This window comes from Oncorhynchus mykiss, chromosome 28 (assembly GCF_013265735.2).
Source record: "Oncorhynchus mykiss isolate Arlee chromosome 28, USDA_OmykA_1.1, whole genome shotgun sequence".
NCBI lineage: Eukaryota > Metazoa > Chordata > Actinopteri > Salmoniformes > Salmonidae > Oncorhynchus > Oncorhynchus mykiss.
In genome coordinates, this window is record NC_048592.1 from 31560640 (window position 1) to 31585963 (window position 25324).

Below are 25324 nucleotides of genomic sequence, written 5' to 3' on the forward strand. Positions count from 1 at the left end.
GATTGAAGAAATGTCCAAGTCCCTTCTATTTATTTCGTCAATGTATTTGTTCTGAGACCTAGGGTACTGTCAAATTTTGGAAAAAGTGTTTCCGCCCGGTCTCGAACCGGGGACCTTTCGCGTGTTAGGCGAACGTGATAACCACTACACTACGGAAACAAGTACGAAATACATTCCCTACATCAAGTTAAATCGATAGTTCACCCAGAATTACACATTTACTGGTTTCCTTACACTGTGGTGTTGGCAGTCAATGGACATGGTATGACAGCAATCCATGCTTTGGAAATCTGTTACAAGTATTCCCACGCATAATAAAGATATATGTGATGGTATACAAATGTAAGCAATGTTTGAAATGATTGTGTTTTAGTCAAATATTATATCTGTTTGGGCTTTTTGTGGTCAATTTGCAGTTTACAAATGATTTGTAATTATGTTTTGGTCCCCTAACAATCCGCTCAAGGGAAAAATCCGCCCGCGGCTAAATTTAGTTGATGATCCGTGGCCTACAGTATACATAAATAAAACCGTCTTGGACATTTCTTCAAATAATCAGTGGAAATGCCATGGTAATCAGTGGTGTAAAGTACTTAAGTACAATTACCTTAAAGTACTACTTAAGTAGTTTTTTGGGGGGTATCTGTACTTTACTTTACTATTTATTTTTTGGGCAACTTTTACTTCACTACATTCCTAAAGAAAATGACGTGCTTTTTACTCCATACATTTTACCTGACACCCAAAGAACTCGTTACATTTTGAATGCTTAGCAGGATAGGAAATGGTCCAATTCACGCACTTATCAAGAAAACACATGGTCATCCCTACTTACTGCCTTTGATCTGGCAGACTCTCTAAACACAAGTGCATCTTTAGTAAATTATGTTGGCGTGTGTCCCTGGCTATCCATACATTTCTAAAACAAGACAATGGTGCCATCTGCTTTGCTTAAAATAAGTAATTTGAAAGTATTTATACTACTACTTTTGATATTAAGTATATTTTAGCAATTACATTTACTTTTGATACTTAAGTGTATTTAGAACCAAATACTTTTAGACTTTTACTCAAGTGTTATTTTCCTGGGTGACTTTGACTTTTAACTTTCTATTAATAAGGTATCTATACTTATACTCAAGTATAATAGTTGGGTACTTTTTCCACCATTGATGGAAATAGACCAAGCGACCTCTCCCTTTCATTAGATTCCAAGCGCAACGAACCTCCCCAACCACTCAAACTCATACCCAAGTCCTCTTGTATCTCAGTTTCCGTAGTGTAGTGGTTATCACGTTCGCCTCACACGCGAAAGGTCCCCGGTTCGAAACCGGGCGGAAACACATTTTAACAAAATAGATCGGGACAATAACTGAAAATAGACAACACATGCATAGGGCTACATAGATAGAACCAGCTTGAACATTTCTTTAAATAAAAAACAGCAGCAATGCAATGATAAGTGCATAGACTACGTCATCCCCACAGTGACTATATGAAGGTATCCATGCTGGGTTATCGTAAATCGTAAATCTGGACTACAGTATACATGAATGGAACTGTCTTAGACATTTCTTAAAATAACCAGTGGAAAAGCAACGGTGATAGAGAAAGCAATTTCTGACTTCATTACATTCTGAGCGCGACGAACCCTTCACCTAGTCAAAATGACACCTAACTAATATTTTCTAAGGTTTCCGTAGTGTAGTGGTTATCACGTTCGCCTCACACGCGAAAGGTCCCCGGTTCGAGACCGGGCGGAAACACATTTTAACAAAATTGACAGAGCCGATAACTGAAAATTAACGAACAAATTGAACGGACTACAGTATTGGCTACATAAATAGATCAGGCTTGAACATTTCTTTATATAAAAAACAGCAGCAATGCAATGATAATACGGAAGTGTTTCCGATGAAACAGAGGCTAGGCTAGTTTACCACATTTGTCACAGGCTTCATCAATAAGTGCATAGACTACTTCGTCCCCACAGTAACTATATGAAGGTATGCATGCTGGGTTAAAGGCTAGAGCTACCGATTACAAGGAACGGGACACGGACATGGACCCATATAAATAAGCCCGCTACGACCTCCAATGAGACATCGAACATGCAAAATGACAATATAGGAGAAAGGTGGAAGCCTATTATACTGGCTCCGACGCTCGTCGTATATGGCAGGGTTTGCAGATGATAACAGACTACAAAGGAAAATCCAGCTGTGAGATGCCCAGTGATGCAGAACTCCCAAAGGCCTAAATGCCCTTCAAGAATACAACACTGAGTCTAGCGTAAAAGCTTCTGTTGTTCTGGATGACTGCAGTCTATTTGCAGTCTACTAATTGATTCTATACTGAGCAAAAGTATAAACAAACATGTAAAGTGTTGGTCCAATTTTTCATGAGCTGAAAAAAAGATCTCATTTTCCAAACACAACAAAAGCTTATTTCTTTTCAGTTTGGTGCACAAATTTGTTTACATCCCTGATAGTGAGAATGTTTCCTTTGCCAAGATAATCCATCCACCTAACAGGTGTGGCATATCAAAAAGCTCATTACACAAGTGCACCTTGTGCTGGAGACAATAAAAGGCCACACTAACATGTGCAGTTTTGTCACACAACACAATGCCACAGATGTCTCAAGTTTTGAAGGAGCGTGCAATTGACATGTTGACTGCAGGAATGTGTACCAGAGCTGTCGCCAAATAAATGTACGTTAATTTCTCTACCATGAACTGCATTCAACATCATTTTTATAGAGTTTGGCAGTACGTCCAACCGGCCATGCCATCAAGTCAGCTCGGGACCTCCACATCCGTATTGTCTGAGACCAGACACCTCGACAGCTTATGAAACTGAGGAGTATTTCTGTTTGTAGTAAAGCCCTTTTTGGGGGGGAATAAAAAAGATATGTCTATATTTTGCTCAGAAAACTTAAGGGGGCCAAATAAAATCACCTGCGGCCAAATTCTGGCCTACACTATACATACAGTGCCTTGCAAAGTATTCGGCCCCCTTGAACTTTGCGACCTTTTGCCACATTTCAGGCTTCAAACATAAAGATATAAAACTGTATTTTTTTGTGAAGAATCAACAACAAGTGGGACACAATCATGAAGTGGAACGACATTTATTGGATATTTCAAACTTTTTTAACAAATCAAAAACTGAAAAATTGGGCGTGCAAAATTATTCAGCCCCCTTAAGTTAATACTTTGTAGCGCCACCTTTTGCTGCGATTACAGCTGTAAGTCGCTTGGGGTATGTCTCTATCAGTTTTGCACATCGAGAGACTGACATTTTTTCCCATTCCTCCTTGCAAAACAGCTCGAGCTCAGTGAGGTTGGATGGAGAGCATTTGTGAACAGCAGTTTTCAGTTCTTTCCACAGATTCTCGATTGGATTCAGGTCTGGACTTTGACTTGGCCATTCTAACACCTGGATATGTTTATTTTTGAACCATTCCATTGTAGATTTTGCTTTATGTTTTGGATCATTGTCTTGTTGGAAGACAAATCTCCGTCCCAGTCTCAGGTCTTTTGCAGACTCCATCAGGTTTTCTTCCAGAATGGTCCTGTATTTGGCTCCATCCATCTTCCCATCAATTTTAACCATCTTCCATGTCCCTGCTGAAGAAAAGCAGGCCCAAACCATGATGCTGCCACCACCATGTTTGACAGTGGGGATGGTGTGTTCAGCTGTGTTGCTTTTACGCCAAACATAACGTTTTGCATTGTTGCCAAAAAGTTCAATTTTGGTTTCATCTGACCAGAGCACCTTCTTCCACATGTTTGGTGTGTCTCCCAGGTGGCTTGTGGCAAACTTTAAACGACACTTTTTATGGATATCTTTAAGAAATGGCTTTCTTCTTGCCACTCTTCCATAAAGGCCAGATTTGTGCAATATACGACTGATTGTTGTCCTATGGACAGAGTCTCCCACCTCAGCTGTAGATCTCTGCAGTTCATCCAGAGTGATCATGGGCCTCTTGGCTGCATCTCTGATCAGTCTTCTCCTTGTATGAGCTGAAAGTTTAGAGGGACGGCCAGGTCTTGGTATATTTGCAGTGGTCTGATACTCCTTCCATTTCAATATTATCGCTTGCACAGTGCTCCTTGGGATGTTTAAATCTTGGGAAATCTTTTTGTATCCAAATCCGGCTTTAAATTCTTCACAACAGTATCTCGGACCTGCCTGGTGTGTTCCTTGTTCTTCATGATGCTCTCTGCGCTTTTAACGGACCTCTGAGACTATCACAGTGCAGGTGCATTTATACGGAGACTTGATTACACACAGGTGGATTGTATTTATCATCATTAGTCATTTAGGTCAACATTGGATCATTCAGAGATCCTCACTGAACTTCTGGAGAGAGTTTGCGGCACTGAAAGTAAAGGGGCTGAATAATTTTGCACGCCCAATTTTTCAGTTTTTGATTTGTTAAAAATTTTTGAAATATCCAATAAATGTCGTTCCACTTCATGATTGTGTCCCACTTGTTGTTGATTCCTCACAAAAAAAATACAGTTTTATATCTTTATGTTTGAAGCCTGAAATGTGGCAAAAGGTCGCAAAGTTCAAGGGGGCCGAATACTTTCGCAAGGCACTGTGTGTGTTGCTGCCATGCTATGTTGTTGTCTTACGTCTCTCTTTTCTTCAGATGGAAGGCGCACTTGCATCGCTCCACACTGATCTAGTGCGAACCCGTTAGAACTTAAAATGGCAGGCTCTGGTGTCTTCACCCGTAGGATCAAAATGAAAGAGAAAATCATACTTGCTTGCTCTAATTTTGTAGAACCTTGTCTGCTCTCCTCTTTGTTTTGTCAACTTTTCGGCATGTTCTTTGTGAAGTAGGCTATAGGAGTTTTGTACATTTTTCCACCTTGGCTTAGTGTTAGTGCTCTAGCTGACGGACATCTGGAATCTACTGTATCTATTTGGGATTTCCCTGACTCTCCATCAGCTGGTGAAGTGCCCGCCTCCTCTGCCTTTGGTAGCTAACTCAGCCTGCATGCTTTTAAAATGTTTACTATTGGATGGGTCCCAGCCATCCATCTGTAAGTCTCTGCTCATTTTTTGCTTTGATCTGTGGTTATGTTTTAGTTGTGTTGTGCTAATTGTGTTCTAGCTGGTCTCCAATAGTTGGGCTCTATCTTGTTGACCATAATCATGGTGGTTGGCTAGGCTGGCAAGGCTAATAGCTGGCTGGCTAGCTTGCTGGCTAAGACAACTGCATAAAGCTAAAATTTGTTGATAGCTGGTTCGATGAGGTTATGTATTTCCAAAAATGTGGTTTACTTTATTATAGCTGTAAGCTAGCTGTTGATAGCAAAACCGGTAGTGCTAACATAATGTTAGCAGGCTAGTTAGCTAGCACCTTTGCAAGTTAATTTGTAACAATACATTCATAAAAATTTGCTTGCAAGATGGCGGAAAATGTTATTGAAACCAGTAGTCATGAGTGCAAACACTTTGGTTTAATTTGAAGTTATACATTTGAAATAATTTCTGTGGGAGTTTACATTATAGGGAATAGGCTGGCTAGCCAGGTCCTTTATAATACATCACCCCACAGAATGTTTTTTTGTTGCCGACATGACTTCAGCATTCTTTGCCATCCTGATCAGTTTGATGTAATAACTCGAAAAATAGAAAAGTTAGGTGTCACTTTGCATTGTCATATTCAAATCGAAGCATATTTCTATTTGATAGGGCACCAGACTATTTGATTGGATAAAAAAATATAAAAATGTATTGTCACACGCAGTGAAAGGTGTTATTTTATGGTAAGCCATAGAAGTACAGCCCTCCTGGAGCAAATTAGAGTTAAGTGCCTTGCTCAAGGGCACATCGACAGGGTTTTCACCTTGTCTTCAGTCTGTAGGCTACATAAAAACCACACAGGCTACTACTCTTTCTACTATAGACTACATGATTTATGTTAGATGACTTTAGTGTTGGTGGAGTGCTGCAGCGCTGCGAGACTAGACTCTTATGATGAACTTCACCAACAGAGTGGAGCAGAGACCCGGCTTTGTGGAATCTAGCTCTGACTACATCGATTTGCCCAATGGCAATAAAATAAAATGTCATTATGAAACACCTACCACGTACCTATGAAAAAAAAAATGTTTGTCCTCTGTTGTTGCGTGCCTTTTGTTTGCTGAAATGCATACTTTTCAATATACGTTAATCAAATACAACCACTGACTTTTTGCTCGTTTCTGTTTCATGAAGATGGCAACCAGTGGAGGCTGCTGAGGGGAGGATGGCTCATAATAATGGCTGGAACGTAGCAAATGGAATGGCATCAAACACACTGAAACCTTGTTTGATGTATTTGATACCATTCCACTGATTCCGTTTCAGCCATTACCACGAGCCCGTTCTCCCCAATTAAGCAGCCACCAACCTCCTGTGATGGCAACTCAGCGCAAATGTGCATGTGTCAATTTAATTCCCGATGACGTTTGTAAATGAAACCTAGGCTATAAAATGATTGTAATATGTACAAACAAGTATATTTCTACAAAAAAAAAAATATCTCTCATAGTTATTCATCAGTATCTCTGGACAGAAAATGTGCCAAGTCAATAAAGTTATGTGCCAAATTTAGTGTTTACTGGCACCTGCTTCTGCTGGGTGAAATTTGAAATCATTTCCACACTGCGACGTAGGGCTACATGATATTGGCAAATCATCCAGGCTTTACATTTAACCAAATGTTTCAATTGCGATTTAGATCATAACCCTTGGGTAAGCTGTTGGAAACATGGACAAATAATGATTATTTTAAATCCGTAGTTATATTAATAGTGGGAACTTTGAATACAGTGTTTGACATGACAACGAATGAAAACGCCAGAGAGGAAATATTGTGACAGGGTAGGAACCAAAGTGTCAATCAGTGTTTCTTTTTGGGGAAGAATTATGTGAGGTGTTATGTCTTGTTGGAGGCGGATCTTGGTCAGTTTAACTAGGAAAATGCCACCCTTGTCAATCTACACTATAAACGTTTGTGGAAACCCCTTCACATTAGTGGATTTGGTTAGTTCAGCCACATGTATAAAATTGAGCACATGTCCATGCAATCGGCGAATACAAACATAAGGAGAAGAATGGCCTTATACTGAAGAGCTCAGTGACTTTCAACGTGGCACCGTCATAGAATGCCACCTTTCCAACAAGTCAGTTCGTAAAATTTCTGCCCTGCTATAGCTGCCCCTGTCAACTGTAAGTGCTGTTATTGTGAAGTGGAAACTTCTAGACACAACAACAGCTCAGCCGGGAAGTGGTAGGCCACACAGAACAGGACTGCCGAGTGCTGAAGCGCGTAACGCATGAAAAACATCTGTCCTCGGATGCAACACTACGCATCTATGCATAGTCACTTTAATAACTCCACCTACATGTACATATTACCTCAACTAACCGGTGCCCCCGTTTATTGACTCTGTACCTGTCCCCCCCTGTATATAGTCTCGCTATTGTTATTTTACTGCTGCTCTTTAATTACTTGTTACTTTTATTTCTTATTCTTATCTGTATTTTTTTAGAACTGCATTGTTATTTAGGTGCTCATAAGTAAGCATTTCACTGTAAGATCTACCTACACATGTTGTATTCAGTGTGGTGTGGTGTGAAGCTCGCTGCCATTGGACTCAGCGGAAATTATTTGTCTGGAGTGATGAATCACAGTTCACTATCTGGCAGTCCGAAGGACTAATCTGTGTTTGGCGGATGTCAGGAGAACGCTAACTGCCCGAATACATAATGCCAACTCTAAAATGTGGTGGAGGAGGAATAATGGTCGGGGGGCTGTTTTTCAAGGTTCAGGCTAGGCCCCTTTGTTTCAGTAAAGGGAAACCTTAACGCTACAGAATAGAATGGCATTTGAGATGATTCTGTCCTTCTAACTTTGGGAGAAAAGTTTGTGGAAGGCCCATTCCTGTTTCAGCATGACAATGCCACCCGTGCACAAAGCGAGGTCCATACAGAAATGGTTTGTCGAGATCTGTGTGGAAGAACTTGACTGGCCTGCACAGAACCCTGACCTCAACTCCTACGGACACCTTTGGGATAAATTGGAACGCCGACTGTGAGCCAGGCCTAATCGCCAAACATCATCAGTGCCTGACCTCACTAATGCACTTGTGGCTGCGCCAATGTTCCAACATCCAGTGGAAAGGAGCTGATCATCTATTTACATTGATAGAAGTGGTTTGGACTCATGTTTGATTTGTTTTAAGTACTGTCCATACTTTTAAATTACTGTATGTGACTGGCCCCTGTGTATTAGGCAAACACAATAACTTCTACACTTCGGGAACTGAAAGAGAGGAGGGGTAGAAGTAGTTATCCCAAATGAAATCCCTACCCTGATATAAATCAATTGCTGCATCTACATCTAGTTTATTAGTATAGCCTACATTTGGGGTTTAGAGAGCATGTCATTTGCTCATAAAGAGGTGGATTTTTTTTCTAAGCATTCTAACCCCTGTATGTGTATTAGGATTTATTACGGATCCCCATTAGTTCCTGCCAAGGTAGGAGCTACTCTTCCTGGGGTCCAGCAAAATGAAGGCATTTATAAACAATTACAAGCATTAAATTACACTACTCTACTACCACATATCTACAACACAAATTCCAAGTGATTTGAAGGTGCTCCACTCTTGGCGTCTCTGTCGTTTTGGTCAATTTAAATATAGAGATAATAAGGCTTAACAATGGGAACGTTTTATAGCTACTAGGCTTATGATAATAATTTTATTGAGTTTCAGCCAGGTTAGCCTATTTATTTTATGTAGCCTAGTTTTCCCTTAATTGAAATAAAAATGTGAATGAAATTCCTTGAGATAAGCTAGAAATATGATAAAAATTAATGTTCAAATGAATATTCATGCCTATTAGGTTAAAGAAGACAACAACACATTTAGGATGTAAAGTTTATGAACCGGGCCAACGATCGTTGAGCACTGCGCCCGGTGAAGAGGGTGGGGCATGAAAAGACGCACTCTTTGGCTGCGCTTCGCGTCATCTCAACCCAAATAATTTGCTATAGAAGGAAAGCGAAGTGGACCTACCGTTTTCTATGAATTTGGTCTGCACACGAAGTACTGTCTAGTAGCTACATTTGTTAATATGGCTTGTTTTCTGTGTTTATTGTAAAAGGTCGCGCGCGCAAGAAAAGGAATTTCATCAACGATTTTTGCGTTGAGATTGCGTTGTTTGTTAAAATTGTGACGGTATGCAGACAGGATTTGTAATTTGAGCACTGTATTCGAGAGTACTTTCCCGAAGGGATATACATGTTTTACTTTGGCACCCAAGGAATGATTTGAATCCAATCAAAATGGCATCGGTAAGATCACTGTGATGCGTGTCTTTCAGCAGGTGTCGGGTGGAATATTCTATATCAATTTAGGACGATACTCTTAATACCTATAGGTTACTAGGTTTGGTCGAGGATTAATAATGAGCAATTAATACGAAAATAGTATTTTACTAGTTTCTCAGCCTATATAAATTGGTTCATATCTAGTAAAATGAACGAGGGGAAATTCACTAGGCTATTCTAGCTTGACATATCTTTCGTACATATATATGGATATTAAATAATTGTAGACCTATGATCATTGTCGGTCTTGGCCATGCCTCTATGGCAAATTTGTGAATCATACAACCTACTTGGAGTTACATAACAAAATGGTTTATTAAATTTAAGATTTCGAATGCATTTTGACCATTCTTATTTGTATTTAATTAAAAATATATATTTTGTTAACATGTCAAATGTTTGATAGGCCTAACTTTTTAAAATGTATTTTTAACAGATTTAAAGATTATCTTCATTTTGGGAGCTGCCGCTGAGCAGAACCATTCAGGCACTGATACACTGAAGTGGTCAGGTTTTTCCTAATCAGAATCCTGTTTGGGAGATGGAGGTGATTCGTCGCTCTTCTGTGTTTGCAGCCGGGGTGATGGAGGCCTTTGATCATTCCCCGTCAGACAAAGAACTGGTGTCCAAGTCCAAGGCACTGTGTAGGGACTACATACACTCTAGGCTCAACCTCTATGGGCTAGGCTCGTCCAAAACTCAGGTGGACTCAACGCTTTGTGATGTGGCTGCTGTGCTTCTCTGTCTCGGTAAGAACCTGCTGCAAACCGTTACATGTGAAACTTCACATAAAAAATAGCCTAATTTCTCTTGAGAATCCCTATGTTCCACTGAATAGATATGGTACACACTGTACTGGATTTGTCCACCACGTGTGTATCAGTGGCTTGCCTTGAGATTAAGGACTGACATGCATGACCCAGAATGCTATTAAAACCGTCTGGCAGTCCGAGGTGAGAGCAATCAAGCTACTGAATGGTTCAGTGTGGTATGCTAATTGAGACAGGTGAGATGACACTTACATACCCCACAGGCCCCTCTTGTTCATCATCTATATTTACTAAATGGGTTGCGCAGGACCTGTCTGGACACACTGGTGGGCTATGGCTGATTTGTTCAGCTTGGGTTGGTTTGTGGCCAAGACAATAGATTTGTTTACTTTGTTGATCACAATACATCTCTAAAAGCTTGGTCACAGAGCCCAAAGGTTTGGGGAAAAACTGATTTAGGATAACCAGACTGGTCATAGAAACTAATGCCCCAGTGGTTCAATGACTGCCCCTTATTAGACAGTGAAACAATCTGCAGTTTCTGCATCCATTTTGGATGTATAAATGAATATGTATCCATTGATTCTTGAAGAATATAACTTTTAAATAAAGGCCTCATGAGCTTTATAAGCGTGTTTTTCTCTCCAAAGTTTGTAAACAAAGTAGATGTTAAAACACTATATAGCCTCAACATGATTGAAACTATAGGTTTGAAATCATGGCTGGTCAGTCCTTGCATCCATAGCTCTGTCTAAGAATTTGAGCGATTACATTTCTCCAGCCCTATCCCTCAGCTTTTTAACGAAACAGGCGGCTAGGCACTTTATTGTTTCAATTACGGATTGCCACTTTGTCATTAATTGGGTTGATAGACCAGTCATGCTTTCTCAGTGCTATCCTGTTCCTAAATGTTCAGCCTTGTGGTCGCCCCTGGTTTTCCTAGGTGATGAGCTGGAGTGCATGCGGCCCAGTGTCTACCGGAACGTGGCGAGACAGCTCAACATCTCAGTAGCCATGGAGACCATGGTTTCTGATGCCTTCGTTGCCGTGGCAACAGAGATATTCGCAGCAGGTGAACAACTTCAAAGGGTTGGGGGTTGATGTTGCACAAGCTGACCAGTCAGGGCTGATTTTTGGCAACACACAAGAACATCAGGTGTCTGGAACAACTGTCCTATTCCGTCACTGGTACATGAAGTCTCTGCTGTGTAAAAGCATCACACAGTAGCCTACATCTTTATTTTCTGTACATCGTGTTTTTCTGTCTATTGGACAGAGGCAAGTTGAAACTTTGACAAAAACATGCATTTATCTTTTATCTAACAGCTCACATTCCGTCACTAGTACACACAGTTTCTGCTATGGATCATGTCACTAAAGAGCGAAAAGGTAATTCAATGCCATACATTAATTACTGCTACAGTACAGCATGGGTCCCCTGGACTGCATTAATAATATGTCGCTCAAACTTGGCTCTGTGTCTGGAAAGATAAAAATAGCCTACATTCGAAAGCATTTTTCGGGCAGGCATTTAGGCAGAACTGTGACTGTTTTGACGTCACCAGAGGCATTTTGGAACACCGTGGGATTCCTCCAGACAGAAAAACAAACCTTTGACCAAGACAACGTTGGTCTTTTGGGATGTGGCGTTAAACGGCAGTATATTTATTAGACTAAAAAAAGATGAGCAAGATTCCTTACATTTAATGATTGCAAAAGAGATGAATGAGCAATGATTTAATTGTCAATCAAATGCTGCACTCAGAATAATGGATTGTAATGGATCAAATTCCCAACTCTGATCATGAACTGTAATTAAAAAAACGATTGAAAGTGTTTCAACTTCCAACCATAGACCATTATGACATCATTGGATTACATTCGATAAGGATGTGCTTTGGCTAGACGTTCCGTATAACCTCGTCTCTCGTCTTTTACTCATTGCCAAGTGCACAAACTAATCTTGCTTCCCCAATGTCCCCGATTTCTCTCCCTTCCCTTCTCTTCCTCCATCTTCTCCTTATCCCCAGACAATCTATTCTTGGCTGGGTCATCTCACGCCAGGGTCAGATCTCTGTAGGGAGTTAGACGACGTGAGTAACTCCCTGTCCCAGAGGGAGTTAGCTTGTTTAAGCCTTCCCTGAGGTCCATAGATCCCTAGAACCAGGTCATAGGTCAGTCAGTGAAGGCAAACAAAAAAGGCTTAAAGGAGGCTAATGCCATTAGCCTTCTTGTTGCATCACAGTCGTATGAATAACTCCTGTTAGTCACCAACAGGTGTGCATTTCTTTGTTTATTTTTTTAACAATTTTAAGCTCTTGTGGAAAATAGTAGAAAAATGAATGTAAATAATGATTATGAAAAATGGCGTTAGGTACCCCAGCGGTTAAGAGCATTGGGCCAGTAACCGAAAAGTTGCTGGTTTGAATCCCTGAGCTGATTAAGTGAAAAATATGGCTTTGAGCAAGGCACTTAACCCTAATCACTCCTGTAAGTCTCTCTGGATAAGAGCGTCTCCTAAATGACTATAATGCAAAGAAAGAAGCAGTACTGCAGTGTTACTTCATCTATAAATATGGGCAAATGGCTCTTCTCTAAACGCTGATGAAGGATGCCACCGAAACGCGTTTGTTCTGACCTCTGAAAATATATACATCAAAGCAGACTATTTCAGTGAGTGCAGGTTTTTCCGTTCTTCAAGCCTCAGTCATGACAAGGCTGACAGCCAAACGGCTTTACTAGGAAACTAATGACCATTTCTTTGATGTAGAGCTCAGATGCGACCGCAACCGTCTTGCTCTTTCTCTCTGGATAATGGACATACTGTACAGTTGACTTCTGAAGTATGCAGTGTCTTGGGACTATCTCTGCACTAGACTGCAGCATGTAGAAGTAGAGCAATTTAAAATTATGTACAATGGGGTCTGAAATTGACACCCATAATAAAAATTTGCAAACATTTTCAATATTTCAAACCACAGGTTTTCAAGTCCAGAGAGTGGAGACTGAGATGTCAATGCAAAATGTTGATTTTTGTTGCCAATTAACCATGTCTTTGTAGGTTTTGACACGTTCCTGGGGTTATTGTCTGGAAGAGTTTCAGCCGCCTGGCAGAGGCAACCAGGTTTTTGGCTAAAATGTCCTGGTACTGGGTAAAGTTCATGACGCCTTTGACCTTAACAAGGGCCCCAGGACCAGTGGAAGCAAAATAGCCCCATAACATCAAAGATCCACCACCCTATTTTACAGTAGGTATGGGGTTATTTTCTGCTCATGTATTCTTATTGCTGTGCACGGCCAAAGAGTATTTTCTTGACATCCAACAAATATAAATGCCTGTTTGCTAAATGGCATTGGCACATTGAACTGGAGCTTTTGGTCACGACAGGAAAAAAAGAGCTCTTATGGTCATCGGCATTGTGAACTTTACCCAGTACCAGGAGGCTGAAACTTGGCTTAACACATCAAAATATGCAAATAAATGGTTTATTGGCCACAAAAATCAACATTTTGCAATGGCCATCTCAGTCTCCGGACTTGAAATCCATGGAAAACCTGTGGTTTGAATGGAAGAAGGCCCACCATAAGCTCAGATGAAGGACATTAAGGATCTGGAAGGATGGTCTAAGATCCCTCTCGGTGTTCTACAACTCATAAAACATTTTAGAAAAAGGCTCAGTGCAGTTAAGGCATTGAAAACGAGTGTCAATGTTTACCCCTACTTTTTGTTGTTGATTGTATAACAATTAATCTTTCTCTGAGCAAATGTATTACTATAAAATATAAATACCCCTCATTTTTTGAGCCTCTAATATAGCTCAGCATTTGACTTATTTAATTTGGTCATTTTTGCTAATCTTTATCAATAGTGTCAATTTCGGACCCCAGTGTATTTGAATTGGGACCGGTGAACTGCAATGCACACTTATCAGTCTGCCTCAACTGTTTTGATATGAGCTATGTTCTTTTCATTAATGTTGCAGTATTGCAATAAATAGTATGAAGCATCGTGATCAACTAACCACAATCAGCAAACTGATCCGTGATTCTCGCTCTCTCGTCCATAGGTATCACATGGGGGAAGGTGGTATCTATGTATGCCGTGGCTGGGGCTCTGGCGGTGGACTGCGTGCGACAGAACCAGCCAGCTACGGTCCAAACCATAGTGGACAGCCTGGGCCAGTTTGTCCGCAAGAACCTGGCCCCTTGGCTGAAGAAACGCGGAGGATGGGTGAGTGGCTGGACTGTTGTTGACCAAGGGACAATTTCGTAACAACCACATCGTTGTGGTTCTTCGAACACACGACAGCGTCATTGCTCAAAATAGTATGCAGCTTCATCTGGATATGTAAAGTTTAACATTCACCTTCTACATTTGTTCGACAAATCCTATGTATGCACCACACCGAACGCGCCGCCTCTGCAACGCAATCTCAGCGTTTCATTGGAAATGAAAAGGTAATTTTGGTGTACCAAAATGCAATGACGCTGTCGGTGTATTCGAAGCAGGATGCTTATTGAAGCACAGCAGACCTTCCCCTCAATGTAGTTTTTTGAAGGATGCAGTTTAGCCTATGCTGCCCTCTAGCGGTTCAGTGGAAATGTACGGGCAACATTAACAGAGATTTTGGCTTCTCAATTGTCTTTTCTTGATTCCTTACATCGCCCTCCTTCAAATATCTTAGATCTACGGTTATTTTCCTGACCTTCAATGCATGTTGATGTAACGGATGTGAAACGGCTAGCTTTGCAAAGAATGTCCTGACAGTTTCTCTTGGGCAATGTCCGTCTGTCCGTCTGACGTTGGAAATGCCTGTCTTTTTTCAGACGGACATTAAGAGGTGTGTGGTGAAGTTAGATGCCGTTCCTCAGACCCATTGGCTGTCTCCCATTGCCCAATCCTGCAAGCACTTTCTATCAACACTGTACATCTACATTATGAAGGAGCCATGAGACTTGGAAGAATTCAGGTTGAAAGAACACGCGCTTGAAGTCCTGACATTTTCTGGAAGATTGATGGCTGTCTAAACAGTGACTTTCCTTCTTGCCAAGTACAAGTCACAGTATCACATTTGTACAATCAAACAATGACTGCTCTTCTTCCAAAGAGTAGTGAGTAAATTTAATGTGGGTAGTTCCACCAATTAGGTGCCCTTTTTTACTGCAACCTAATTAAATGTCATTAGAGAAGATGATCAACTTAAGAAAATTCCACCCAAAGTCTTGGTATTTGTTTCATTAGACTATTGTTGAGTCCCAAAATGTTTTGCATGTCAACAATAAAGTTTGATGTATAACTTTCCAAATACAGAAATGTAGCCCGTATGATGCATCAGACTACAAGTCAAAATGCTGAATGTCATTTTCCATGTGGTCTATATTAAAGGGCACTTAATTTAACAGGCTTTTAAAATGTAATTTGTGCACAATTAAAATATCAAAGGGACGCAAAGGAACTTTGGAACAACCCATTCGCTTAAGATGATCAACTTTTGCTCAATGTACAGAACCATGTATCTTTCAGTGTCGTAATGCATTTTCCACTACTGTGTCGGAGTGAGTACTGTGGTAGGTGCTCATACCGCTGAAGTGAGATCCAGTCTGACACCTACAGCATATCATCTCTGGGACTTTACACTGAAGAAATTGACAATAAATCCAATGATTGTTTTGCTGCACCACTGTAGAGGACATGAATTGTATGATGAGCTATTCATGTTGTGGGATGCAACAGTCTAGCCAGGCTTTGCACACTTTACACTGCTGAATTTGCTAACAGATGGAACAGAACGTTAACCTTGCATTTGTTGCAATGTTTTGCTATGGTGTGCACTAATGAATACTCCCGTTGATTACAGGACAGAACGATGCCCATGGGGGATATTTTAGAATGTTGGATCTTTTTAAATCTTAATGTATTTTATTCCGATACTGTAGTGATGATTGAATCTAAAAGTATCTTTCCTGTGGTCCAGTTTACTTATTGTGCTGTATATACTTTCATATGCAAAATAAACTTTTAAACACTATTGTGATAAGTGTTGTAAACAGGAGTGAAATCACCAATTAGATTATTTGTTTTTATTCCACTTATCCATTGGGTTCAATATAGCCTCTGAGAAGGACAACTTGATTATAGTAGCATTAAATTAAGGGCTGAACACACTTAAATAGCTGCTTGTGTAACAAGTGATATCTAGAATCGGTTTATCCTCCCCAAACCCCAATGGGAGAAAACACAACACTAACCTAGATCAGCATTAATTAAGGGTCGGGAAAATCAAATTAACAAAGTCTAGTGCTTGTTATTACGCCGTCACCTCCTGGTGGTCAAGAGGAGCGACGGTAGGTGATGTGCAAATGCTGCATAAGTGGCCCACCCTCCATCGCCATGGAGACAGTCTGCTCAAGCTTCCCATCCGGTCTCAGCTGGAACACTCTGGAAATCTGAGGGAGAGAACAGGAATCCATCAAATCCTAATTACTGTGGTTTAACCAGAGTAGTGCACTTGACACCAGAGAGTATCCAATTGGAAGGGAGCTTGTTCAATTCTGTAACACTATTGGATCTGTCCATTTTGGAAAACTTGACGTAACACATGTCAAGATCCAAAAGAACCAGAAAGTTGTAAGCAACTTGGCACAAGGTAGTTTCTAAGCCCAAGTCCTAAGCTCCCTGGTATTTACAGATCAGGAAATAGCAAAGCAGTAAGTTGTTTTTGGACCAACCATTGAATATCTATTAGGGAAATAGGCCAAATTTTGTTGGATCGAAAAGAGTATCAACAGACTGGAAAGTGGCAGTCTCACCTGCTGTACATGGGGTTCTTTAGCGAAGGAGGTTCTGGCCAGGGCATGGGTGTGTAGAGTTAACTGCTGTCCAGTCAGGTCTCCTTCCTCAATCTCCACCAGGCCTGTAAAGTGAACTCCAGATTTATAGGAGGTTCGATCTCATGGACAGATCAATGCAAACAACTGATACTGTAAAATCTGTTGAACTAATAGGATGATGAGCAGCAGTAGTGGTGTTTTGTCACTGATTATTTGGACAAAAAATTAAAAAAAAAAAAAAACATTTGGAGGGGACATTTGGCCATAACTTGCAAAGAGAGAGGGTGGAACTCGTTCTGTTTCTGCTCCAGTTCTAGTAGCTTTTCATCTCTTCTCTCAATACGTATGGAACCAGAACTTAAATCGAGCCGCTGACTAATTACGTGAGACTTCAGATTTGGGTTATCTGAGATTAGAGGTTCAGACCTGGTTTAATAGCGTAGTTGAACTGACAGATGAAAGATTGCAGATTCAAGTCCCACTTGGGCAACGCTCTAAATGATCTGAAGGGTAAATCCAGGCTAGGTCTAAGCATTGAACAGTCTCGTACCTGAGTTCTGTGCTATAATGAAGGCTACTCTGTTGCCGCCTGGTTGTATTCTGATGAAGCCACACTCCCTGTGCATAGGTTTCTTATTCTCAGCATGGAATGCATTAAACCTGCAGAACAGGGGAAATAAATGTACACGTGATTATTATAACACTACGTTCATCCTAGCCCGGAAACCCAATGTCGAATTTCGTGTGGGGCATAAATTAGCATTTGGATCAGAAATTTCCTCATGACCTTTACGAGCCAGAATGTTGAATAAAATTATATTTGGAACTTACTTTACCGGTTGTCCGTGTGGTTGATCCTTTTGCAGGTAGGAATGAGAGACAATACATCCACAGGAAAGTTGATGTAATTATACTTTTCAAAGCGCTGGAAGTGCGGAGGTTTCTATCAAAGATACTGGCCAAACTTGTGCACGTTTACATGGTTCTGCGCAAGCAAATATCAAAGGCGGCATTCAAACAGTACAAGAACATTAGCCAGCAGGAATCCTCTCATCCGGAAGCATATTGTCGCTGGAGATTTTAACTTGGGAGGAACCGATGACATTTTTGTCCAAAACCGATATTTTGCTTGCAAAAAAAACCCAATACCGATAACCAATAACATTTTAGTGGCCTTAAGCATTCTAGTACAGTTAGTTTGTTGGCCTTTACCCATGTCCCTATTACCAGTAAAACAATCAAACCAATTTGTTCAGTCTCAATCAGGATTTCATCATACATGTCAAGCAGTGAAGTTTCAGCTCTGTCCATGGCCTCTTCCTCAGTACACACTCGGTGTCCTTTTCCATCTTGTCCAGCTGTCTAACATTTCATGTAAACCCTGCTTGTTTGCGTCGAAGTAGAGGTCCTTGTACCTAGCATGGTGGCGACAGTAAAGGAGATTCTGAGAAAATGCTACCGAATTGCTTATTCACAGAGTACTTGTAGAGTACTTTTGCAAGTTAACCCCATGGTCTGTGTCATCAGTTTTGTTGAGCAGGCTTTTAAATGCCATGAAAGAGGGTATCACCTTCTGCTGCAGACGCAGTTGATGAACAACTGAATTGAGAAATACGTTCGAGTGGAGCTAGGAGTGTGTTCAAGTTTCAAACAGGTTCTCAAATTCCATTTAAAATGGCAGCAGCGGTATGAGAACCAGCACATTGAGCATGCAATACGGTTTTCCTCAGTATGAAATCCTCGTCGACCCACTGTGCTGTCAGACTCAGCATGCTCATGGAGCTGATATCGCTGGTCCAAATGTGAAGCTAATAGCAGTGACGACCATAGCAAGTAGCTCATGGATGTGGGTTTCAACAATACTGTGCAACTCCGGTAGGGTAACATCTGAAAAATAGTGTCTACTTGGTAGTGTGTACCGGGGCTCGACCAGTCGGCGAAAGCCAACATCAGAGAACGGTTGATTGTCAAGGGCAATGATTTCCATTATCTTGGCGTTGATGGATTTCGCCTTTGAGTTGTCTTGCTGAAATGTTCACTCTTTCAAATGACTGCTCGACTTGAACTTGTTGGAAGTGCGCTTAGTATTTTTCTGCTTTTGTTCTGTGTAGCGCAGTATTTTTCATGCAGTCATTACATCTACGTTATATAGGTATGCACGTCAGCTTTGACATCGGTATTAAGCTAGAAATCGGGCCGATGTTGACATTTATCTAATATCGTCAGATTCCAATATGCTTACCGATATCATGCATCCCTAATTTTAACCAAATTATTCCAAAGTATCACCAACATGTATCCTAACCCATGATGCTTGACACCAAGCTCAAAGTCCTGGGTCTGGACAACACCCTCTGCAACTGGATCCTGGACTACCTGATGGACAAACCACAGGCTGAGGATTGACAACACCACCACACTACTCTTAGCACAGGTGTGTCTTCAGCCCTCTGCTGTACTCCCGGTTCACCCACGACTGACTTTGCGCGACACCAACTCTACTGAAGACACCACGGTTGTAGGCCTGATAACCAACAACGAGTCAGCCTATAGGGAGGTGGGAACTGAACTGGCATTGAGGTACCAGGACAACAACCTCTCATCCAATAATCAGCAGAACAAAGAAGTTGACTGTTGACTTCAGAAAGCAAAGGGAACATGCCCTGATCCACAGCAACAAGACTGCATTAGTCAGCATTTTCCACTGAGGACTTGACATGGACCAATAACACCACCAGTCAGGGGTGCAACTGCGCTGCTACTTCCTAAGGCGGCTGAAGTGATTTGACATGCCATCCCCCTCCTCTCCCAATACTACCGCTACACCATCAAGAGCATCCTGACCAGTTGCATCATGGCCTGGTACAGGAATTGCTCTGTCCACAACCGCAAGTCCCTCCAGCAGGGGGGTGAAGACGGCCCAGTGCGTCACCCATCCAGGACATCTACTTGAAACAGTGCACGAGGAAGTCTCGCACATCATCATGGACCCCACACACACACCAGCTGTTCACTTCCTTACAGTCAGGCAGACGGTATCAGAGCATGAGGTCTGATAGAAACTGTCTCTGAGCCTGTTGGTATCTACAAACTGTCAGACTGCTGAACACTTGGTCAGTCCAGTTTACCTGCTGAGTCTCTGCACACATGACCTGTACACTTGCCCCCCCCAATTCCTGCCTTCCCCAAAACATTTAAATATTGGACTCTAAAATTGTTCCTGTATTTTATTTATTCTATTCAGCCATTTACTTTGTTCATATTCTTATATATTGTTATTTCTTATTGTTGCATTGTCAAGAAGGAACCTGCAAGTAAGCATTTCCTTGGGTGATGTTTACCATGTAGAGAGCTTGGGACTAAGGTTCTATCTGCATTTTTGTCCAAATGTTATTGACAGCCTAGTTAAAATGTTCTCTACCTATATAGTACTCAATCCCCATTCATGTTTGATAAATTCAAGATAAAAATGGCTGACACTTCAGAAATGTAAAGCCAATCATCTTAGAATCATCTTTTTTTGCAGAAAAGTTTATGTAATTCTACTTTCCTGTGGATATGTCTCACACACACCAACCTGCAAAAGGACCAACCACACAGACAAAAGGTAAAGTCAATCAAAATATAATTTTATTCATCATTCTGGCTTGGAAAGGTTGTGAGAGGAAACGTCCCTGACCCAAACACTCATTTATGCCAGACGTTGAATCCAAAACAATTAGTCATTTAGCTGACGCTTTTATCCAAAGCAACTTATGTCAAATGTATGCACGTATGACTATGTATGGTCATTACTGGCGCACTACTATACCAACTGAGCTAGAAAGGACATGATTTTTAAAAATCATAGCAGGCTAAGCGCAACCTTGACAGACTCCTTGTGTAGTGTGATTTTTGTTAGGCCTGCTGTACCCTAGTCAGCTGTCAGTCCAACTCACATGAAGTTGATGACTGGTTGGCCCACATGGGAGAAGTGCAGTCTCTCGTTGTAGCGGAAAGGCGGTATGGAGGAGAAGGAGCCCTCTCCTGGCTCATCGGACTCCCAGACCCCGAGAAGCCAGTCCAATGCCAGCAGTGCAGGGTTCAGCTCAGCTATGGGAGAACACAAGGGCTTCATATAGGGGACAGTCATTTGCGTAGGCCTAGCCGGACAACCACGGCGCATATCCAATGTCGACATAGCCTATGAGCACACAACAAAAACTCATAGTCGCTTGCCACTTCAGCTCCACCTATACGGGTTGCGTTGCTTTACTATTAATTGTTGCTAGTGGTTGTACTAAGGCTATTTTCTTGCCTGACAAAACCTGGGCAAAAAATGTGGGCAAACTCTGGGCAAAAAAATGTAATATACACATCAACATGAGTGCATTTTCATAATCACAGTAAACTTATAATAGAAAAATGTATAATAATATAAAACTAAGACTGAATGTGCCTCCATGAAGAATCCCCTCACCAATAGGTCTCTTTACCCTCAATAGGACACCCCCAGCACCTCCACCATCCCCATCAACAGGACACCCCCAGCACCTCCACATCAACCCCTCAATAGGACATCCCCAGCACCTCCACCATCAACACCTCAATAGGACACCCCCAGGCAAGAAAATAGCCTTGCCGAAATCCCCCGTTCTAATTTCCTTAATTTTGTGGGTAGAGTCAAAAATTGTGGCAAACAGTCAAATTCTTTCTATAGAACAAACTTCGTAGGCAACCGAAATTAATAATTCAAGTGTGTTATATTAAAACCGAGGGAGTAAAATGTAGGCAAGCAAGACACATTTTAGAACGAATAGTCAAATAAGACATGGAGAGATTATAAATAAATGTATTTGCCAAAATTCGTAGACTAATACACTTGAAACAAATAGCCAAACCGAAAAAAGTGTCTTCGATCAAATGACTTTAAAAAAAATGAAACGCAGCCTAACGTGATCAGAAACCTCAACTAGCAAGCAAGTCGCAGCAATGAAGAATTGAGTGGCAGGGGGAGCTTTCCGGTACAATACCCGCAGTGGGAGAAGATGGCGTTAGATGGATTTTAGCCGACGTTATGCAAATTCTCATCGATTAAACATTTGACCTCAATACATTTTTATGTTTCCAAAACTATAATATGTTATGAACAGAGTGAACTACGTTTTGTAGACTTTATCCTTTGCCAAAGTTTTAATTTGGCGTTCTTCAGAACTAATGCAAGGGCGAAATGACTTATTGCACAGCACACATCAGTGTAGACGTACCCTATTGGAAATAAGCAAATGTGGGCCTATGCTAGAACGAGCCAATAGGATCTCACTAGGTTGTGCTTGGCTCGCCCACCTACTTGCGTTTTATTTAACTAGGCAAATCAGTTTCTTAATCAAATCAAATTCTTATTTGCAATGACGGCCTACCGGGGAACAGTGGGTTAACTGCCTTGTTCAGGGGCAGAACGACAGATTTTTACCTTGTCAACTTCTAACCAGATCTGTTCTGCCAACACAGTACAATGTGTGGTTCTGACTCACTAATCCAAGGTTACGCGTACTACACGTACTATATGAATGGTGTGATAATATTGACCTTTTACAGTGGGGTGATTGTACTCTAATCGGGTGGATTAATTTGCTACCATTGGAAATGACTGGCCGTGGTCCATCTTGGGTTAGTTATAAAATAACTTTGGTTTAGCCCGAGAAAACAATCTCAGGACAGGATATAGCTGGGCGCACTTGCTACTAGGCTAATTCAGGACACTCATGCCTTGATGTAAGGAGCTGGCGGCAAAACGTTTGATTAAACAAGTCAGAGACAAACGAATGCATCAAATTACATATTTAAAGAGAGCGAATAGATAGATATACAATCCCTAAATCAACTAACTGGCAATAGTAAAACAAAAGTTTAAAACGATTGAGTCAACCTTAATCTAGAAAATGAATAGTGAAGTCGCCGTATGGTTGAAGTGTAGAAGGGCCATAAGCAAATGTATAAAATGTGTTTCTTGGGCCGTTATCGATATCATGAATCTAACCTTATAGCCAACCTACATAAAGCGCAATGTCGCAAGTGTTATTTATAAAAACGAAATAAAGTAAAGCTAGATCTATCGGGTAAAATTGTATCGAGTTGGTATGCTGTTGACATTGAATATACATGTATAGAGAGTAGGCTAAGTAAGCAGTTCAAGGATAAAATGTTTCACCGTTGGAATTAGATTGTAAAAAAAAATGCTTACCTGACTGGTGAAAAGGGCACGCCATTGCAAGGTTGTCTTATTCAAAGTATGTCATTATGTTAGAAAAGACCAATCTTTCGCGAAGCAGTGAAATGGTGCATATAATACTGCGACAATATTATTCTCAGGCTGTCATATTACTGACGCCCCCCTTTTTCACAGATGGATCTTCTTCTGTGGGGTTTATCGGCGGTTGGCATCCAACGTTATGGTGCATTACCGCAACCTACTGTACTGGAGTGTGGGCTAGAGACAGGGAGAAACGAAATCCTGCCAGCCCCGTTGCTCTTAAAAAATAGAACATATTTGAGGCTATATCTAATGACGTTCTACTCAATATACAATTAAACTAATTTCCTGTATCCCCTTCTCCCTCATACCAGATCTCAGCCTCTCCCTTTCCCTCTGATACTGCCCACACTGTAGCATTACATACATCCAATGTCTCTGTTTCCTGGCAATAATCACACTTTCCTTTCCTATCACATTTAAGGACTTATTCAACTGGCTTTGTCCCAACCTTAATCTTGTAAAAATAGCCTCCTCTCTTCTGTCCCTTCCTGCCGTCCTCCCCTCCCTGACTTTCCTCTGTACATGAAATAAACTCAGCAAAAAAATAAACATCTTTTCACTGTCAACTGCATTTATTTTCAGCAAGCTTAACATGTGAAAATATTTGTATGAACATAACAAGATTCAACCTCTGAGACATAAACTGAACATTTCCACAGACATGTGACTAACAGAAATCGAATATTGTGTCCCTGAACAAAGGGGATGGGGGTCAAAATCAAAAGTAACAGTCAGTATCTGGTGTGGCCACAAGCTGCATTAAGTACTGCAGCACATCTCCTCCTCATGGACTGCACCAGATTTGCCAGTTCTTGCTGTGAGATGTTACCCCACTCTTCCACCAAGGCACCTGCAAGTTCCCGGACATTTTCTTGGGGGAATGGCCCTAGCCCTCACCCTCCGATCCAATAGGTCCCAGACGTGCTCAATGGGATTGAGATCCTTTCGCTGGACATGGCAGAACACTGACATTCTTGTCATGCTGGAGGGTCATATCAGGATGAGCCTGCAGGAAGGGTACCACATGAGGGAGGAGGATGTCTTCCCTGTAACGCACAGCATTGAGATTGCCTGCAATGACAACAAGCTCAGTCCGATAATGCTGTGACACACCACCCCAGACCATGACTGACCCTACACCTCCAAATTGATCCCGCTCCAGAGTACAGGCCTCGGTGTAATGCTCATTCCTTTGACGATAAACACAAATCCGACCATCACCCCTGGTGAGACAAAACCGCGACTCGTCAGTGAAGAACACTTTTTGCCAGTCCTGTCTGGTCAAGCGACAGTGGGTTTGTGCCCATAGGCGACGTTGTTGCCGGTGATGTCTGGTGAGGACCTGCCTTAAAACAGGTACAAGCCGTCAGTCCAGCCTCTCTCAGCCTATTGAAGAAAATTGTACTTCATAACAAAAGTACGCATATTTCCCCCGATTTTCCATATTCTCAACATAAAAACAGTTAAAGAGGAAATCGAATCCTATATTGCCTGAATGGATAGTGTTTTAGGTACAACCGGTCCATGAGGGATACAAATGTTTCGCATACAATGCGTTTGAACGGTAAGCTGAAATGACTAAATATTGCCATCTGCCGGCCTTTGGGTTAAACCTTATTAGTGTTGAACAGGTAGAAAAGATTAAATCACCCATTAGTTCTCAAAAAGAAAGGAGGACCAAGGCACTCTTCATATAATTAATTAAAATGCCTTTATTTGTATGGCATGTTCAATGGAAACAAAGTTTAAAAACTCTGAAGCATTTCGGCTGCTCGGCCTTTGTCAGGGAGTAAGTACAAAGTTATGATACTACAGTCGTGGCCAAAAGTTTTGAGAATGACACAAATATTAATTTCCACAAAGTTTGCTGCTTCAGTGTCTTTAGATATTTTTGTCAGATGTTACTATGGAATACTGAAGTATAATTACAAGCATTTCATAAGTGTCAAAGGCTTTTATTGACAATTACATGAAGTTGATGCAAAGAGGCAATATTTGTAGTGTTGACCCTTCTTTTTCAAGTCCT

At 41.2% G+C, this 25324-nt stretch overlaps 2 protein-coding genes and 3 non-coding genes across 7 annotated transcripts; 3 read left to right on the forward strand and 2 right to left on the reverse strand.

The window, feature by feature from the left end:
• Window positions 1-86: 86 nt before the first annotated feature.
• Window positions 87-159, reverse strand: trnav-aac. Its single transcript has one exon. It is a non-coding gene; the product is annotated as a tRNA-Val (tRNA).
• A 1111-nt stretch (window positions 160-1270) lies between these two features.
• On the forward strand, window positions 1271-1343 carry trnav-cac. Its single transcript has one exon. It is a non-coding gene; the product is annotated as a tRNA-Val (tRNA).
• A 350-nt stretch (window positions 1344-1693) lies between these two features.
• Window positions 1694-1766, forward strand: trnav-cac. Its single transcript has one exon. It is a non-coding gene; the product is annotated as a tRNA-Val (tRNA).
• Window positions 1767-8973: 7207 nt separating this feature from the next.
• On the forward strand, window positions 8974-16201 carry LOC110508964 (bcl-2-related ovarian killer protein homolog A). 3 transcript variants are annotated; one of them, XM_036966472.1, is made up of 6 exons: window positions 8974-9366; window positions 9839-10151; window positions 11116-11244; window positions 11499-11561; window positions 14240-14403; window positions 15000-16201. In XM_036966472.1, exons 2-6 carry the CDS (start codon window positions 9944-9946, stop codon window positions 15123-15125), a joined length of 690 nt encoding a protein of 229 aa, XP_036822367.1. In that variant the 5' UTR covers window positions 8974-9366; window positions 9839-9943; the 3' UTR covers window positions 15126-16201. The 3 variants fall into 3 exon arrangements, with proteins under 3 accessions (XP_036822367.1, XP_036822368.1, XP_021445568.1); XM_036966473.1 differs by having other exon boundaries at window positions 9978-10151; XM_021589893.2 differs by lacking the exon at window positions 11499-11561 and having other exon boundaries at window positions 8976-9366.
• A 37-nt stretch (window positions 16202-16238) lies between these two features.
• thap4 (THAP domain containing 4) lies at window positions 16239-23557 on the reverse strand. Its single transcript, XM_021589895.2, has 5 exons — window positions 23227-23557; window positions 20942-21095; window positions 17554-17663; window positions 16983-17086; window positions 16239-16619 (listed from the first exon to the last, which is right to left on the reverse strand). Exons 1-5 carry the CDS (start codon window positions 23249-23251, stop codon window positions 16503-16505), a joined length of 510 nt encoding a protein of 169 aa, XP_021445570.1. The 5' UTR covers window positions 23252-23557; the 3' UTR covers window positions 16239-16502.
• Window positions 23558-25324: the final 1767 nt, after the last annotated feature.

What these genes read in the sequence shown, in the direction of transcription:
- thap4 (XM_021589895.2), bottom strand. Translation starts at nt 23,251, where the DNA reads ATGGCGTGCCCTTTTCACCAGTCAG. An exon ending in GTGCCCTTTTCACCAGTCAG is followed by an intron (nt 21,096 to 23,226) that starts GTAAGCATTTTT and finishes GTTCTCCCATAG; the next exon opens with CTGAGCTGAACCCTGCACTG. An exon ending in AAGAACCCCATGTACAGCAG is followed by an intron (nt 16,620 to 16,982) that starts GTGAGACTGCCA and finishes TCTCTCCCTCAG; the next exon opens with ATTTCCAGAGTGTTCCAGCT.
- LOC110508964 (XM_036966472.1), top strand. Translation starts at nt 9,944, where the DNA reads ATGGAGGTGATTCGTCGCTCTTCTGTGTTTGCAGCCGGGGTGATGGAG. An exon ending in TGTCACTAAAGAGCGAAAAG is followed by an intron (nt 11,562 to 14,239) that starts GTAATTCAATGC and finishes TCTCGTCCATAG; the next exon opens with GTATCACATGGGGGAAGGTG. An exon ending in TGAAGAAACGCGGAGGATGG is followed by an intron (nt 14,404 to 14,999) that starts GTGAGTGGCTGG and finishes GTCTTTTTTCAG; the next exon opens with ACGGACATTAAGAGGTGTGT.